We start from the raw sequence: 18,910 nt of genomic DNA, 5'->3' as shown, positions 1-18,910 counted from the left end.
GAAGATGCAATTAAATTAGTGATGTTGAGAAACAGAGGGCTGGAGAGGCAAATATAAAAGAGGTTTTTTTTCACGTATTCTGTTTACTATGCTCTGGGATCTGAAAAGCTTTAGGGTCATTAGACAAAAATTTCCCAGTAAAAGCCTCACGAACTGCAGAATTTTAATTTTGCCTGATCCGCTCATCTCTACTTACAGAAAACATCTAGCCTGAGAATTCCAATGTACCAGGGGATAGGGACAAGCATTATATACACATCACTGATATATATATATTTTTTTTAAAGTAGCCCAAAGTATCGGTGTAGGTTGCCAGAATGACGCATTGCTAGTTTTGGGCCTTCACCTTAAGGGAGTATTCCCACTAGTAAAGTACACACTTTAATGAACAGAAATAACTTCCACAATTGGATGTTTTAGAAAAAAAAATGTTCCTGTGCTGAGATAATCTTATAAATGTGCCCCTGCTGTGTAATGGTCGTGTCTGACCATACAGAGACATGGTCTGATCACACCACAGCTCCTGGTCAGGGGAGGAAGCAAAAGAGTATACAGACATTACAGCATAGGAACACAGCTATGGTTTTCTATGAGGTACAATGTTTAAAATGAGTAGCAAATTTTTACCTCACAGAAAGATCAGCTTTGACACCCTGCTGTAATGTCTGTATACTCTTTTGCTTCCTCCCATGCCCAGGAGCTGTGGTATCATCAGACCATGTTCCTGTACGGTCAGACACAGCCGTTACACCATACATAACAGGCACATTTAGAAGATTCTCAGCACAGGAACATTTTTTTTTTTTAACACATCCAATTGTGGAAATTATTATTATTCAAAGATCTATTGATTAAAATGAGCTTTGTTCTTGGGAAAATCCGTTTAACTGTCAACTGAGTGTTCTGCCAACAGCTAACACAATGTACCTTGTAAGTGCTTATGTCCCAAAAAATTGAGAAAAGTATTGAAGGAGTGATACCTTTATTGGCTAACCAGAGAAATTACATTTGCAAGCTTTCAGGGCTCAAAGGCCCCTTCATCAGGCTATATTATAAAGCCTGATGAAGGGGCCTTTTAAGCTCTGAAAGCTTGCAAATGTAATTTCTCTGGTTAGCCAATAACACTCCAATACTTTTCTCAATTTTTTTGGGACATAAGCACTTACATTGATTTTTCTGGCTAACGGTACCACAATATTATTTTGTATTGTGCATCATAATGTACCTTTAAACACATGAACGCTTGCAGGTGTTGGAGCACTCATAGTGGACATGGGATTTCTTGAAATCCCATCCACTATGCTGTAACATCTGGCCGCTGCATGTCCATCCCACAGCGTTTACTGACCGTGGGAACATACCCCGATGGGGAGAAAGCCCCCCCCCACCAGACAACTCATGGAGATCACCTGTCAGGCGATTAGAGGGTTTAAGGCAATCAGCATCATTTGTATGGCTGTATTCAGACACAAGCCTTTTATCAGTGTCTAGTGCTAGGTTTATGTGCCAATAGTAGCTGTTAGATGACTGCTGACCGGCCACGTGCATGTGGACATTTAATGGCACAATGAGAGCGGCTGACCACAATTCTATCATTAACGCAACTGTTCTGTGCACATAGAATATGTTATTGGCAGCACATCACCAGCTTACACCAGACAATACACTCCCAAGAACAATGGGTTTTTTTTTTTTTTTTTTTAAAGCCAGTTTAATCATTGGCCAGAAGGGTCCAGCATTGCTCAGTCCCAAAATGCTTGTTCCAAGTCATCGGCTGATAGAAAACCGGCATTTGTTCATAGTCAGAATATACTACTGGGACCCCCAGTAATTTCAGTGAACCATCCCCGATTGTCACGACAGACACAAATCTTAATAATCTTTGCTGCCATGTAAAAAAAAAACAAAAAAACAAAATTACTTTTCCTAGTAAAATCAAAATTTATTGTTAACATACATAAAACCGGAATATTACAGTAAAACAAGCAACTTTAAAAACCCTACAAAGCATTTAAGTTATAAAAGTAACAAATGGCAACTGTAAAGCAAACACAATGTAGTGGTGAAATGTAGAACACAACAGGAATAGGCAGACGTGGGAGAAGTGGGTGACAGAGGTGAAACAGCTGATCTGGCTCCATGTGCGTGGATAGAATACGTGGGTTTGGGGGGCTTTACTCATTCTCCAAAATAATATCGGCCTTGGGCATAGAAACTAAGTAGTAAACAATTAGATCACTACTTATATTAACTAGCAATGACTAGTAGCGTGATTGGGCAACTACTCATACCCTAGTTTTTATACTCAAGGCCCAATGTTTTGCACATGCTAAAAACCTTCAGTTCAGGAAAAAAATAAAAAACAACCACTATTCACCATTTTACTTCATATAAGGCATTTTGACAGCTTGTGGCTTAGTGACATAAAAAAAAAAGCAAAAAAACAAAACAGTGACACTTTAAGAAAATTAAAGGGGTTGAATCATAATGTCTGGTTCTACCCTCATAGCCTAAATAAGCAGCTGTGGTCTTCCTTAGATATGTTCTGTACAGCAAATTCTGAAGGGAATATAGCCCAGATGAAGCAGCATTCCCTATGACTGTGCCAATGTCGGAACCACCTGAAGAAGGCCACAGCTGGTTACCTCATGTGTAACTGCAGGCAAAAGCCAAAAGTATACAATCCCTTTAATACATAACTTGCAAAACACGATACCCCCCAAATAACATAACACATGATACAGGTAAGGAGTGACCCTAGCCACCTACAATAGCTGAGAAGCCCCTAAAATGTAGTGGGATGGTGAGGAAACAAGTGAAGGCCTAGAAAGGAGCCAGCCATTTTGTTACCCACGCTGCTAAGGAAAGTCAGTTATTAAGAGGCTGGAGTCGCCTACCGAGGTCACGGAAAGTGAACCCAGCCTCCATCATGTGCATGCAAAATGGATGCCTCTAAAGTGAGTATTCTCTAGGACTAAGACGCAAGATAAAACCACTGCAAAAACTCCTTTGGTGAAGAAAGAATATTAAAAATAAATGTATTCTCTTGTGCAATAGCCCTTAGTAACAGCCAAGACTCATGCATTGCGAGCTTCCCGCAGAACAATAAGGCTACTGGAGATCCGCAGGAAGCCATTGCTGCATTGTACCGCTAACCTGAATAATGTTCTAATATACATGGGCACATCCGTCACAGTATGGGGGTCTGTATGGTTCACATGACATTTATATAGATAATGCATAGATTATATGGATTGCTATAGAGAAAGCCAAGAGTTGTGCGTAAACACCAGAGAAGCCTGGCCAGACCTACAGTTTATATACAGCTTTCGTAAACTATGTGAACCCTTATTGCAGTAACTAAGTGTAGATCCTTGTATTGCAGAGTGAGGGGGGGATGTCCGCTCCCCCATTGTAAAACAGTCTCAGAATGACCATGCCTTCTGTAGCCCCCTTCCCAAATAAAATGAAAGCTATTAATACCTATACACCAATTAGGCTAGGGCCACAGGGCGACTTGGAATCGTGCAATATCAGATGGCCACTAATAGTAAATCATAGCGTTGGTCTCCAAGTAAAAAAAAAATACACTCAAAGATATGCATAACCATCACCAATTATGACTGACAGCAATCCTAATGTCATGCGCCCCCAAGTCGCCATGTAGCCCTGGCTTTATTGCTGAGCCCCATGTATCAACACTGCTCATCCCAATACTCCAACTGCATTGGGAGATTCCTGTACTATCAACTAGGGTGCAGTCAGACAGCAGTAGGCCGGGATCACACATGCGAGAAACACGGTCAAGTCTCGCATGTTAATACTCGGCACTGCCGCCGGCACTGGGGAGCGAAGCATGCGGCTCCATGTATTGCTATGCGGCTGCACGCTACGATCCGAGTGCCGGGGTATTAACATGCAAGACTCAGCCGTGTTTCTCGCATGTGTGATCCTGGCCTAAATCAGACTAACATCAGTGCTGGACTGGCTGGTGGCTCTCCCAACTAGACAGTTACAGCTGCAGAAAAATATATGAAGCGGTCATGCTCCGGAGAGCTGCAGGCCAGTCTGTACACCGTGTGCCGATCTCGCCCTTACACCTTTACCCATCAGCGGTCATTGCACACAGGCGGCCATAGCTGCCGGCACTACAACTGTTTACACAGGACAAAGCACCGAGAACCATGATCATTTGTGCTGCACATGATCACAATTTGTTAGTGTATCTTCCGTACAGTATGACCATTAATTAGCAGTCTGAAACCTGCCGCTGCTGTAGAACTACAAACCACCAGCATTGCCCAGACAGCCAAAAGTTGCAAAGGTATTCTGGTAGAGATAGTTACATGACAATCAGATTTAGATTTCAGACTGCTACTTTAAAACATTAATTTTTAGAAAAATCTAAATCGGGTTAATAAATTAAAAACGTGCCAAAAATGATAAATATGCCAATAGGCGGAATATACTGTAACAGCACTGAAAGGGGCTCCTCCCTGCCTCCAGACAGAAGCCAGGGTGTCCAACCCAATAATCTGCCAGATGAAATCACACAGAATACTACTAGTCCAGTAATCAATATGGCCACCAGTATTGTGCAGAAGCAACCAGTAAAGAGTATACGTTATAATGGAACGGTAATTATATACTTCAGATTGTAGATTCATTTTCGATAGTCACTATAGAGTTAATAGTCAATATAATGTAAAAGCAATAACCTTGAATCCAAACATTCTTACCATTATTAACCCAAAGCTGTTTTCATAAGAGGTACTCCTAATAATCCCACCATTATTGAAGACAATGGGATCTGTAAAAGGTGGAGGTGGGCAGGAGGAAATTATGCATTCTAGATGGACTCTCCCTTTAAATATTACCATTATTAACAACCGTGAATGTGGAAAGTGACAAGGGACTAGAAATGGGGCAGAGGATTGAATTACAGCATAATGATACAGGCAGTGGGTATGAAGAGCCAGTGTCCAGAAAGGTCTATTAGATGCTCTCCATAGCTTTAAACTCACTAAGAGCCTGCACTGGGTTGACATGCTTTTTCTGAGATGCCCTCTTGATCTTGGTTTGGGTCTCGTCTGGCTTCTCTCTCTTGACAAGGGGCTTCTTCTCAGGGGCTTTCATTTTCCAAGACACTGCAGGAAGGTTCAGGGAAGCCATGCCCTGGGATCTTTGATATTTGGTGGAGGCCACGTAAGATGCCTTCACGGTTTGCACCACAGCATTCATCAGATTCTTTGCAGCTTGTATTAGGGACATAGCACTGTCCGCTCCGGAGACCACCAACTCACCACCAAGATTCTGGACTTCAGCCTTGACCTTGCTGCAAATATTTAACTGGTGGCAGTATAAGGCAATGCGTTGTAGATAGGCCAAGAGGTCCTGTTTGCAGGTAGAGTCGGGGCAGTGGTCAGCAATGGTTCTCCCCAGTTTATCCATCCGTGATCCAGCCTCTGCAATTTTCTTTGCTGCGCCAATAACGTCTGAAGCATTTTTGAGGGGTCCTTTGCCCCTTGTAAAGTCAGTCATCTCCATCATGATCATACACATCTGCTTGGCCAGGACAATAATGTCGTTGCCGCTGTCATCCCATTTGGACACTTCAGCATCCAACTTGCTCTTTTCTTCCTGGAAGCTTGCCACCTGTTCAGCAATTTTAGCTTTTTGCTCCTGTGGAAGCTGAGCCATGATGGCCCTGGCACTCTGCCCAGCAATGAGCTGATCATCTTCAGTCTGGATGCTGGTACGGCTTCTCACATCAAAGTCCTCAGTCTCAAAATCGGAATCATCCAGTTCTTCAGGGGTCCTTATCATGAGCACAGCTTTACGGATATCACGTATGCCGTCGTACACCAGTCTGGAGGCATCAATAAATTCATTCTCATCTACTGGTTGGTTAGAGTCTCCGGTAAGTGCACTGGCAGCAGCTTCTACTTGTTCAGCAAAACGTGGCATGACAGTGTCTGACAAGAGTTTGGTGGCCTCAACTACCTTCTCTGTGTAGATGCCAGCCTCGTAGTTTTCCATTTCAGCTGTGACAACATGGATTACTCTTGCTGCACGACCACGGATGGCGCCAGCTGTACGATCAAGTCCATCAACATCTCTTTCCTGTAGAGCGATAACACACTTGTTGACATCTTCCAGTATGTGGTTCTCAGAGACTGCCAAGAAGTCATCAATGGAGGTAATGTCATCCACTGCATCAGTCAAGATACACACTTGCTTCTCCCACTGCTCCTTGAAAATGTCCATATTATCCATTGCTACTTTACTGTGAGGTTTGGCTGCCAATGCCAAGGCTGCGTTGATGACCTGAGGGCAGAGGGCCTCAAGCTGGTTGGCAGACATGCGGACAATCTTAACCCCGTCTTCGTTGTTGGATATGGAGCAGGCCAAGTTGGCCACTTCAATCAATTTGGTTGCATGCTCACGGAAAACTTGGGCATACTCTTTGACTTCTTTCTCGTTACCATTCTTGGCAGCCTCGATCAAGACCAGGAGGGGCACATTGGTTTCAAGAAAAGAGTCAGAGACGTGATCCATGACTGCTTTACGTAGCTGCCTGCGCAAGTCTCTGGTCTTTCGAGTCATTCTATCGATGGCGACATTGAGGGCATCACTCCTTTCTTTACGACCAGCATTTCCCATGTACTCTGTGAGGAGATCCTGTAGGGCTTGTCTCACAGAGTTACATTCAGCCACAATTCTCTCGCGGCGGTCATCACGGGTGCAGGCAGAGTCAGCCATTAGGGCGGCACCACTGATTATGCTCTCCAGACGTTCCTCCAGTGATGGCCTGAAGCGCTCCTCACTGAAACCTTGGGGGTCCATGATGATCTGCTTATCAAAGTTATTTAAGGCAACGGCCAACTCACCGCCATGCTGGGTCGGGGTCTCTTCAGAGGTGGTGGCCTGGGCAGCGTTGGAGATGCCAGTCACTGCCTGCTGGAGCTGTTTGTAGACCAGATCCCGGTTAGCTCTGTAGGCGGCTACATCAGGGTGCTGGAGACAGGCCTGGGTGGCACTGTACAGGATGGGCAGGTTCTTCTGCAGGATGCCCCGGGCTGCTGCCATCTGATCCCGGTGCCCACCATCTTTCAGCTCCTGCTGGCGCTTTGCAGTCATGGATTGCAGCTTGTCCACCTCTGCCTTCAGGGCTTTGTACTGGATGCCCAGGTCCTGCTCTGTGCCCGCATTCCTCAGCTTCACGATGCCCTCCTCCACCACCTTCAGCTGTACCAGCAGTTTGTACACATCGGCCATGTCTGCCAGGATGAGCAGCCGGGTGACGGCGGACAACAAGGTGCGGGCGGCTCGGACTACATTGCCCCTCTTCACCGAGGAGCAGGGGTCGTCAGCGAAGTCCCCGGAGGCCGCCCTCATCAGCTCCCCCTGGCTGCGGACATCCTCCACGGCGGCCACCAGCTCGTCCCGCAGGAACTGGCTCTCCCGGGCGATCTTGTCTCCGCTCTCCAGGAAGTTCTGCGTCGCTTGCTCCACGGAGGCGGCCAGCACTTTGGCTTTCTTGGAGCGGCCCTTCTTCTTGGCGGACGGGCCTTTGCTGCTGGTGTTCACCAGGGTGGTGACCTGAGTTACCAGCGGCTCCAGCAGTCGCTCCACGGCCAGCGTGCGGATCTCCAAGGACTTTGGGTCCCACTTGAAGTTGATGTCGGCGGTGTGGACGCTCATTGCTGCGCCGTCTGTGCTCTGGCGGCTGAGTGAGTGACTGTCGGCGAGCAGGTGAAACTAATGTGTGAGAGCGGGGGAGACTCCTCCCGGAGCGAGCAGTATTGTTCCAGGGGCCGGGAACTTCCGGCTCACCTCACCCCCCTCCTCCCACATTCCCTCATCCGCCCGGAGAAGGCCGTGACGTCATGCGGTACTCCCCCGGGCGGCTCCCAGCACGTGACAGGGCGCAGTGCAGGATTGTGGGAGGGAGCCGCTGCTGGGCGTGCTGGGGCTTGTGGTCCTACAGCTACAGGAAACGGCTCGTGGAGACTCAGTAGCGTGACCGTGAAATGTGAGACGGGATGAGACGTGGCCATAGTCTGTCCTGTCAGTCACATGGGGGGCAGGGAACAAAATGGCGACGGTACCTCACCCTGTGGTAGATTCGAGCAGTTACTGGAAATGTTTTGGTTTTATACGTTGTATTAAACGAGCTGTAAAAGCGTGGACGGCACAGACGCCACACTGGTGGAAATCCGCCATGTTTCCTGGATGGTCATGCTTCACAGTGGCAAAGTGACCACATTCACATAATGCCGGGATGTGGCAGCACCTGGCCTACAGGGAGTCTGCCATAATGCCGGGATGTGGCAGCACCTGGCCTACAGGGAGTCTGCCATAATGCCGGGATGTGGCAGCACCTGGCCTACAGGGAGTCTGCCATAATGCCGGGATGTGGCAGCACCTGGCCTACAGGGAGTCTGCCATAATGCCGGGATGTGGCAGCACCTGGCCTACAGGGAGTCTGCCATAATGCCGGGATGTGGCAGCACCTGGCGTACAGGGAGTCTGCCATAATGCCGGGATGTGGCAGCACCTGGCCTACAGGGAGTCTGCCATAATGCCGGGATGTGGCACCACTTGGCCTACAGGGAGTCTGCCATAATGCTGGGGTGTGGCAGCACCTGGCCTACAGGGAGTCTGCCATAATGCTGGGGTGTGGCAGCACCTGGCCTACAGGGAGTCTGCCATAATGCTGGGGTGTGGCAGCACCTGGCGTACAGGGAGTCTGCCATAATGCTGGGGTGTGGCAGCACCTGGCGTACAGGGAGTCTGCCATAATGCCGGGATGTGGCAGCACCTGGCGTACAGGGAGTCTGCCATAATGCTGGGGTGTGGCAGCACCTGGCGTACAGGGAGTCTGCCATAATGCTGGGGTGTGGCAGCACCTGGCGTACAGGGAGTCTGCCATAATGCTGGGATGTGGCACCACCTGGCTTACAGGGAGTCTGCCATAATGCTGGGATGTGGCAGCACCTGCCCTACAGGGAGTCTGCCATAATGCTGGGATGTGGCAGCACCTGGCGTACAGGGAGTCTGCCATAATGCTGGGATGTGGCAGCACCTGGCGTACAGGGAGTCTGCCATAATGCTGGGGTGTGGCACCACCTGGCGTACAGGGAGTCTGCCATAATGCCGGGGTGTGGCAGCACCTGGCGTACAGGGAGTCTGCCATAATGCCGGGGTGTGGCACCACCTGGCGTACAGGGAGTCTGCCATAATGCCGGGGTGTGGCACCACCTGGCGTACAGGGAGTCTGCCATAATGCCGGGGTGTGGCACCACCTGGCGTACAGGGAGTCTGCCATAATGCCGGGGTGTGGCAGCACCTGGCGTACAGGGAGTCTGCCATAATGCCGGGGTGTGGCAGCACCTGGCGTACAGGGAGTCTGCCATAATGCCGGGGTGTGGCAGCACCTGGCGTACAGGGAGTCTGCCATAATGCCGGGGTGTGGCACCACCTGGCGTACAGGGAGTCTGCCATAATGCCGGGGTGTGGCAGCACCTGGCGTACAGGGAGTCTGCCATAATGCCGGGATGTGGCAGCACCTGGCGTACAGGGAGTCTGCCATAATGCCGGGATGTGGCAGCACCTGGCGTACAGGGAGTCTGCCATAATGCCGGGATGTGGCACCACCTGGCGTACAGGGAGTCTGCCATAATGCCGGGATGTGGCAGCACCTGGCGTACAGGGAGTCTGCCATAATGCCGGGATGTGGCAGCACCTGGCCTACAGGGAGTCTGCCATAATGCCGGGATGTGGCAGCACCTGGCGTACAGGCAGTCTGACATAATGCCGGGATGTGGCAGCACCTGGCCTACAGGGAGTCTGCCATAATGCCGGGATGTGGCAGCACCTGGCGTACAGGGAGTCTGCCATAATGCTGGGATGTGGCAGCACCTGGCGTACAGGGAGTCTGCCATAATGCTGGGATGTGGCAGCACCTGGCGTACAGGGAGTCTGCCATAATGCTGGGATGTGGCAGCACCTGGCCTACAGGGAGTCTGCCATAATGCTGGGATGTGGCACCACCTGGCGTACAGGGAGTCTGCCATAATGCTGGGATGTGGCACCACTTGGCCTACAGGGAGTCTGCCATAATGCTGGGATGTGGCAGCACCTGGCGTACAGGGAGTCTGCCATAATGCTGGGATGTGGCACCACCTGGCGTACAGGGAGTCTGCCATAATGCTGGGATGTGGCACCACCTGGCGTACAGGGAGTCTGCCATAATGCTGGGGTGTGGCAGCACCTGCCATAATGCTGGGGTGTGGCAGCACCTGCCCTACAGGGAGTCTGCCATAATGCTGGGGTGTGGCAGCACCTGGCGTACAGGGAGTCTGCCATAATGCTGGTGTGTGGCAGCACCTGGCCTACAGGGAGTCTGCCATAATGCTGGGGTGTGGCAGCACCTGGCGTACAGGGAGTCTGCCATAATGCTGGGGTGTGGCAGCACCTGGCGTACAGGGAGTCTGCCATAATGCTGGGGTGTGGCAGCACCTGGCGTACAGGGAGTCTGCCATAATGCTGGGGTGTGGCAGCACCTGGCGTACAGGGAGTCTGCCATAATGCTGGGGTGTGGCAGCACCTGGCGTACAGGGAGTCTGCCATAATGCTGGGGTGTGGCAGCACCTGGCGTACAGGGAGTCTGCCATAATGCTGGGGTGTGGCAGCACCTGGCGTACAGGGAGTCAGCCATAATGCTGGGATGTGGCAGCACCTGGCGTACAGGGAGTCTGTCACCACAGCTCCTAGAATGGTGGAGCTGGAAGGGACCTCCTGGGTCGGAGCTGAAGTTGATTTCTAGTCGGCAATTTTTTCTTTTCTTTTTTTTATAGGTTTATCAACAAAACCTAATCATCACACTAATAACATACAATGCAGCGAGGTGCCCTGATGGATATACACTTAAAACCAGGGAAACAAATTCTAAAACTGGCACAAAAGTGGGCACCGAAGGGCATTAATAAAAGGGTTAAATGACTTTGGGCCACTGATCTCACACTGCAGACATATAGAACAGGGAGCCCTGCATCAAAAACAGGTCCCTCCAGCCTGCCCCAAATAGGTTCTGGGGATCAGAATTGGCATCAAAGTGGGCGCACAGCCGATTTTCAAATCTGTGAAAATTGGCTGTTTGCCCACTTTGATGCCAATTCTAATGCCCAGAACCCATTTGGGGCAGGCTGGAGGGACCTGGGTTTGATGCGGGGCATCACTATCTGTATACTCATGGTGTGACATCAGTGGCCCAGTCATTTAACCCCTTAAAAACATCACATTCAAATCTGTGAAAATCGGCTGTGTGCCCACTTTGATGCCAATTCTGATGCCCAGAACCCATTTGGGCCAGGCTGGAGGGACCAGTTTTTGATGTGGGGCTCCCTGTTCTATATGTCTGCAGTGTGAGATTAGTGGCCCAAAGTCATTTAACCCTTTCATTAATGCCCTTTGGTGCCCACTTTGATGAACATTTTTGTGCCAGTTTTAGAATTTTTGTCACTGATTTTAAGTGTATTCACATCAGGGCACCTCGCTGCATTGTTGTTTTTTATTACTGTGATGCTTATTTTTTGTTGTTAAACCTATAAAAAACAGAAAAGAAAAAATTGCCGAATAAGAAACCAACTTCAGCTCCGAATAAGAAAGTGGACTAATAAGAAACCAACTTCAGCCTCGTCCTCCTCGTCCAACCCCCTGCTCAAAGCAGGATTCACTAAATCATCCCAGACAGATGTCTGTCCAGCCTCTGTTTGAAGACTTCTTTTGAAGGAGAACTCACCACCTCTCGTGGCAGCCTGTTCAATTCATTGATCACTCTGTGAAAAAGTGTTTTCTTATATCTAATCTGTGTCTTCTCTCATTGCTTGTGTTTCCAATTCCCTCCCTTCAGATATTTGTAGCTATAAACCCCTTAGTGACGGAGCCAATTTGGCACTTACTGACCAGGCCAATTTTTACAATTCTGACCATTACACATCGCACTGGTAACCATTACACCCCCCAAAAAAGCAGCACTGTTATGATGAGTTACATGTGTAGCAGCCGCTGCCAAGTACTGCAGATCAGGTCATATTTAAGAGAAGCTGTAGTACTTGGCAGCGGTTGCTACATATTGAATAGAGCTGTACAGTGCAAAACTGCTCAGTGTTTATATCCAGCTGCTGTGAGAGCCAATAGCAGCTGATTGGTGTGGGTGCTGGGATTTGGACCCCCAGAGATCTTTGATATTGATGATCAAAAAATAGGTCATCAATATCCTATGCCTGGAGAATCCATATTTGTGTCTGGGAAAGGTGGGTGACAACTAACATGACATTTATTACAGCTCCTACAGTGATTGTCACCAACCACTGGATCTTACCGCTCCAATTAAAACTGTTGTACAACTCAAAAAATGGAGTTCATTGTGTTAAATTTACTTTTTCTTGTGTCGATACCTGACTACAGTTGTGTATGAAGGGGGCTCGCTTCTGATATTAGTAGCTAAGTCACTCTCCTTTGTCAAATCTGATGTATGGACATAAAATCGGACTGGCTCAGCTTTTGCAATGGGCAGTCAGTCAGTCTCTGCACACACAGCACCAGTTCCTGCCCACAAAGGAAGCTCGCTCCTGTGCCGAGCACAAGCTAGAAAGTGGAGCTGCCGAAACTGGCACTACTGATAGCAGAAGAACGGGAAACCTTTGGAAATGTAAAAATCTAATAGAAAGTCTTTAGTAGGAGCACAGCTGAATGTTATTTTTTTAGATGGACAGCCCCTCTAAGACCCATTTATGGACACCGGATAAGATGATGATAATCTTTATATAGCACCAACATAACTTCCCCAGCGCTTTACAATTCAACAGTTCATACACAAATCATAAGTAACAATGATAAAGATAATACAATAAATAAAGCAAAGATAACGACGACCCTGCTCATGAGAGCTTACAATCTACAATGAGGCGGGGAGGTACAAAGTACAGGTGTATATTTACAATGATGGTCCAGCCATCTTGAGGGAATGAGGATGGATAAAGGCTGTGTGAGCTAGGCGCCAGCCAACAATTGTGATGCTTTTGGGTGCGGTGGAGTTTGCTGGAGGGTTATTTTCAGATAAATAGTGAATGGATATAATTATTATTCCACTTAGGCCAGGGTCAGACTTGCGAGAACCTCGGACGAGTCTCGTATCTTAATACCCGGCACTGCCGCCGACACTCGGACCGGAGTGTGCGGCTCCATGTATTTCTAGGCAGCTGAGCGCTCCGGTCATGAGTGCTGGCGGCAGTGCCGGATATTAAGAAGCGAGACTCGTCCAAGTTTCTCGCAAGTCTGACCCCGGCTTAATATAGATAATTGGAAAGTGTGATGCGGAGTTTCCATACAGCTGTTGATACGTGCCTAGTTTATGAATGAGATGTGTCTGAGCCACTTGATAAGGCCACGTTCACACATTCAGTATTTTACCTCAGTATTTGTAAGCCAAAACTAGAAGTGGGTGATAATACAGAAGTGGTGACGTGTCTCTTTCCTCTGATTGTTCCTCTCCTGGTTTTGGCTTACAAATACTGAGGTAAAATTCTGACCAAATACTGAACGTGTGACCGTGGCCTAAAAGTTTAAACGGCTTCCTGCTGTATCACTAGGAGCTAGTGGCGTATTGCTAACATATTTCAATGGCTTTATGATTTTGCAGCCATTAACAATAGGCAAGCCATTTGTAATGAATTTCCAGTGATAGGACAGAAAGATGCTGTGGCTTTAGGGCCGGAGCCACACTACCGTATAATGCAGCAGAGTGCTATGCGATAAAACATCTCATAGCACTCGGCCCAGTGTTATAATATGGGGCAACTCAGATCTGGAAATGTTTTCTCATGCTGATTCAGCAGTATGCTGAGACTGGCAGCGAGATTCGGTTCATTCGCACCCATGTAAGTCTATGGGTGTGTGTGAAACATCAGACTGCACTCGGATGTCATTCTATATACGCCGAGACAGGCAATGGAGGAAATGGAGAAATTACGCTCTCTGTCTCCTTTGCACATGTGCTGCGATTCTCTGATGTGAGAGAACTGAAGCACAGATCACTGACACTTGGCTCACGCTCGCAGCATATCGCATCCGATGCTATACGCTAGTGTGATTCCAGCCTAAGGCCGGGATCACACGTGAGAAACTCGGACAAGTCTTGCATGTTAATACCCGGCACTGCCGCCGGCACTCGGGAGCGAAGAGTGCGGCTGCATGTATTGCTATGGGTATTAACATGCAAGACTCGTCCGAGTTTCTCGCATGTGTGATCCCGACCTAATGAAGAGGCTCATCTGTACCCCAGAGGAATACTAGCTGAGCATTACACAGCACCTCAGCCAAAATACATTCACATATCCGGGTATTACGGCCCGAGTATGGACTGGTTGTGGGACTGTTGCCCCAAGCTCAGCAGCCTCATGGGCATATAAGAGAACGTCCATTTATGACGGTCCATACTGGGATCCTGATATAATGATGTATGAATCCAGCTTTATAGGTCAAACAATCAGCGTTACATAGCGTCATTTATTGCTAATGAGGATTGATGGATCCTACATAATTGTTCTCTGCAGGGTTAGGACATGTGGTTGGCTTGTCCCTACCGTAGTGTAATGTGCTGTGACTGGGTATATGAACAAATATTGTTCCCAATATTTGTAATAGTTATAACGGTATTAAAGTCGGTCTAAAGATCATAACAACTGATGAAGTTCTGAAATTGCTGTTTCATATGCTATTCTAGGAAAGACATTCAGCCATATTAGAAGTCATTGCTAAATTGGAGCAGAAAAAGGAGGAGTCTGAAAGTCTGGCTCAGAAGTTTCAAGACAGAGTGGGAAAAGAGGAGAAAAAACTGATAGAGAATGAACAGGCTCTGCATGATAATGATCAGAAGCTTCAGGTTAGTATGATTAGCTAAAGCCTCCATCACACACAGCGAGATCACTAGTGAGATCGCTGCTGAGTCACAAGTTTTGTGACGCAACAGCAATCTCACCAGCGAGATCGCTGTGTGTGACACGTATCAGCGACGGCCCCTCCCCCGCCGGGTATCGCTGATTGTGCTCGAATGGCCTGGACATTTTTTTGATCGTTGGTCTCCCACTGGCCAGCGCCCATCGCTGTGTGTGGCAGGCGGGAGATCAGTGAGCTGGACACTGGTTTCCAATGTAAACCGCGGGTAACTAAGGGTGCGCGTCACTTATTTACCCGCTGTGTACCTTAGTTACCAGCGCACTGGTGCAGGGAGCCGAGTGGCACTTAGAAACCTGCTGTTTACCTTGGTTACCAGCTCTCTGCACCAGCGTGCTGGTAACTAAGGTACACAGCAGGTAACTAAGCGATGTGCGCGCTTGTTACCCGCGTCGTCGCTGTCCTGATCGCTGCTGTGATTTGCCTGTTTGGCAGCTCACCAGCGATCATGTAGCGACACACCAGCGATCCTGACAAGGTCATATCGTTGTCGGGATCGCTGGTGCGTCGCTATGTGTGACGGGGCTCTAAGTGTAACGTCACCCATAGTGACAAAAAATTGCATCGGCATGTTCCGGGTTTTTCTCTGAAAAATGCGTTGTCTGGATGGGAGCGTATGTTGTCCTAAAACCTCTATATATTGCTCAGTATTGATAGAGCCTCTCATGTGTAAGCTGCCCATGCCATGGACACTAAAGCCCCCGTTACACATAACGATGTCCCAAGGATCCCACCAACGATCCGACATGATGGGATCGCTGGGACATCGTTAGACAGCCCCGCTGGCGAGATCGCTGATGTGTCACAAAATGTGACGGGGCCTTAATGCAACCCCATATAATCAGAGATGCAGGTTTTGAACTCTGCACTGATAACAAGCTGGATGGTCCCTCTCCTTTTGAGTCCGCAGGACATGGCGTCTGTGGATTAAAATTTTGATTCATCTGACCACATCACAGTTTCCCATTTTGCCCAAGTCCATTTTAAATGAGCTTTGGCCCAAAAAAGACAGTAAAGTTTCTGGATTGTGTTGATATATGCCTGCTTATTACTTCATAGAATTTTCACTTGCATTTCTGGATTGCACGGTGAACTATCTCTAGACAATGATTTCTGGCAGTGAGGCAATGCAGTGATTTGCACTACCAAATCCTGCTTGTTTTTACTGTTTACTGCAGTGCCGCCGGAAGGTTAGTAGTTCACGAGCATCCAATATTGATAGCTATGCTTGTCCATTGTGCACATACATTTCTGAAGAATATATGAATTTTTTGATGATATTATATATAATGGTGGGATATTCAAAGTTTTTGCACTTTTACATTGAGAAACATTTTTAAGAAATTGTTACACAACTTGTAGACGCAGTTCACAGACTGGTGAACCTCTGACCATCTTTGCTTCTTAGAGACTCTGCCTCTCTAACATTCTCATTTTATACAAAGTCATGTGACTTACTTCAAAATTGACAATCCAGCTGTTTTTCATGACTACCACTTACTTTTCCAGCCTATTAACCTTTTCTCAACTTCTTTTGAGATGTCATTTTTCTTCCAGTGAAATAGAAACATGTCTGGCTTTTACCTTTATGATCTGTGTTCCAAGTTCTTTTGTATATAAAATATGGCTGTAAAAAGATTTCAAAATTACTGCATCCCTTTTCTCTTTACATTTTATACAGAGTCTCAACTTTTTGAATTGTGGTTATACCATCAATTTGAAAACAGCACCAATTTGCAGTGAAACTATATATTGTATTGTGGTCACTACATGGTATGTCATCCTTATTGCTGTGCCAGTGTATGTGTTAGGAGCGGCGGAACGCACTAAATAATAAATAATAATAAGTGTGTTTGCCACCCGGGGTCCACCGTGCAGAAGGTGTTACTCTGCTGCTAGGTAATGGCGGACACTCAATATGGCGGTATATCGCACGCGTGTTGAACGTCACTCGGTGTGCGCTGGGCGTACTCTGTTGATTCACAGAGGCGCCAAAGCAATAAACATAAATACCGAGCCTGTTGGACTCACAGGTCTCAGCGCAGTGCACGCATGGTATATGGTCACAGGACTGGGGCTCAAGACACAGGGTCAGTGTTCGTCTAGACCTACCGTGCGTGCGGCGTCGCTACCGCCGATAAGTGCTGCTGACTGCAGTGCGGCGACTGACACCGCCGCTATACGACAATGGCCAGGAGAGGGCGCACTGTCAGTCGCTAGTTCTGTGGAGGTATGCACTGTGGCCTGTAGCGTGCCACTGACTGGCGCTGACTCTAAGACTAAGTCCCTAGCCACACACGTAATATCAGAGGGAGGGGAACCTTAATGAGTCATTCGCAGGTTCATGCATCCGTCATCATTCACACAGGTAGCAACTAGAGTCTATACTAGCGCATGGCCGAGAGGCCATGCAAACCTTTTATAGCCAGGACCTTCCTGAAGCTTCCAGATCCCTGAGATAAATCAATCAGATCTGGAGAAGGACCTGGGCATGTGACTCCCGATCTCCAATGGGAGATCGTCCCGTGAGCATGCTCAGTGGAGCGACAGAAGGACTTAGCCTCCGGAGTGGTTTGCTGCTGAACAGCCTGCATTGCTATTGCTCGCCCAAAGGTGGCAGCAACAGCCAGACCCACAGTGCAGGTCTGGGCAGAGCGTCGGGAACCCCCCCCCCCCCACCTGAGCCTTCCAATCCATCAAATAAAGTTTTTTGCCACGTACCACCCTGCGTCCCACAATGGCATTGACCTCAGACTCGTCCGAAGACAAGTCTGATTTCCCGGCAGATGACTCGGAAAACCGGGACATGTGAACAGGTTTGAGAAGGGACACGTGGAAGGCGTCAGAGATGGCTAAGTCACCAGGAGCAAAAGTTGGAGCGGGGCGCCGATGTGTGTCGGCGGGCGCCTTCATTCTCTCCTTAGAGGCTAGAATGGGTCATACCCCGCATCCAAACTGTCGGGAACCTCCATTGCCCGATTGCCACCGGCAGGGGATACTGTAACCCTGCCGGCCTCTGCTTAGAGGACCTGCTCTGAGCACAAGAGGCGCATGCCTGAATGTATTTTTTAGTGTCCCGAGCCCTGTGCGGCCACCAGTAATACCTTGCCAGGAGTTCTGTGGTCCGCTTGTATCCAAAGTGACCACCCACCCTGGACGCGTGTGCCCACGTGAGAATCTTGAGCCACAGGTGAGGCAGGACAAAGGTCTTGCCCGGCGGCACTGACTCAAGGGCGACCGGAGCCACGGTCCTCAGATTCCCAGTGGGGGGGATCCGCGGGCACCTCCGCAGAGGCTACTTGGACGCTGCCCTCCATGCACCTTCCCACACAGCCCCTGCTCCATCCCAGTATTCTCCCCGAGGACCACTCTATATGAGGAGAATGGCAACGGAGCCAGGGAACCCCGAGGAGCACTTGGTCGACGCCCTCTGGCATAATGAGCAGAGACAGCGTCTCACGGTGAGATGGAGGAATTGAGAGCCTAAGGGGTGCTGTCTGGTGGGTAATCTGGGATGATAAGGTTGAACCGTTGACCACCCTGATGGGCACAGGGCGAGGAAGTGGCACCAACGGGATAGCATGCTGTTGGGCGAAGGCCGAGGACATAAAGTTCCCTTCTGCCCCGGAGTCCACCGTGACCTCTACCTCCCAGGAGGAAGCACTGCTATCTAACGTCCCTCGGAATGCCGGTTTGGGGGAGAAGGCCTTCATAGCAAACAGACCCCCCCACCCATTACCACTGGACGCGACCGTTATTTAGACCGCTGCGGACACCTGTTAGCCAGGTGACCAGACTGTCGACACTGGACAGGAATTTTTTTCCCCAATGTGAAGCTTACTGTTGCCACATGGGTTTTTTTTTGCCTTCCTCTGGATCAACATGTTAG

General features: G+C 48.7%; 1 protein-coding gene and 1 pseudogene across 5 annotated transcripts in view; one reads left to right on the top strand and one right to left on the bottom strand.

Moving 5' to 3' along the window:
* The window catches only part of IFI35 (interferon induced protein 35), a 118,275-nt gene that overhangs the window by 59,915 nt on the left and 39,450 nt on the right, over positions 1-18,910 (top strand). For 4 of the 5 annotated variants that reach the window (XM_073562603.1, XM_073562605.1, XM_073562604.1 and 1 more), the window contains one exon: positions 14,792-14,950. In XM_073562603.1, coding sequence (XP_073418704.1) covers positions 14,792-14,950 — 159 coding nt within the window. Of the gene's footprint in view, positions 1-7,978; positions 8,108-14,791; positions 14,951-18,910 lie in introns of those variants that run through there. The other variant, XM_073562607.1, reaches the window with a different exon arrangement.
* On the bottom strand, positions 1,918-7,785 carry LOC141075520 (catenin alpha-1 pseudogene; annotated as a pseudogene).

The sequence above is a fragment of the Dendrobates tinctorius genome, unplaced genomic scaffold (genome assembly GCF_039654945.1).
Source record: "Dendrobates tinctorius isolate UK_male_01 unplaced genomic scaffold, ASM3965494v1 ptg000360l, whole genome shotgun sequence".
NCBI classification, from domain to species: Eukaryota; Metazoa; Chordata; class Amphibia; order Anura; family Dendrobatidae; genus Dendrobates; species Dendrobates tinctorius.
The sequence above is the reverse complement of the archived record's forward strand: the minus strand, read 5'-3'. Positions and strand labels throughout refer to the sequence as shown.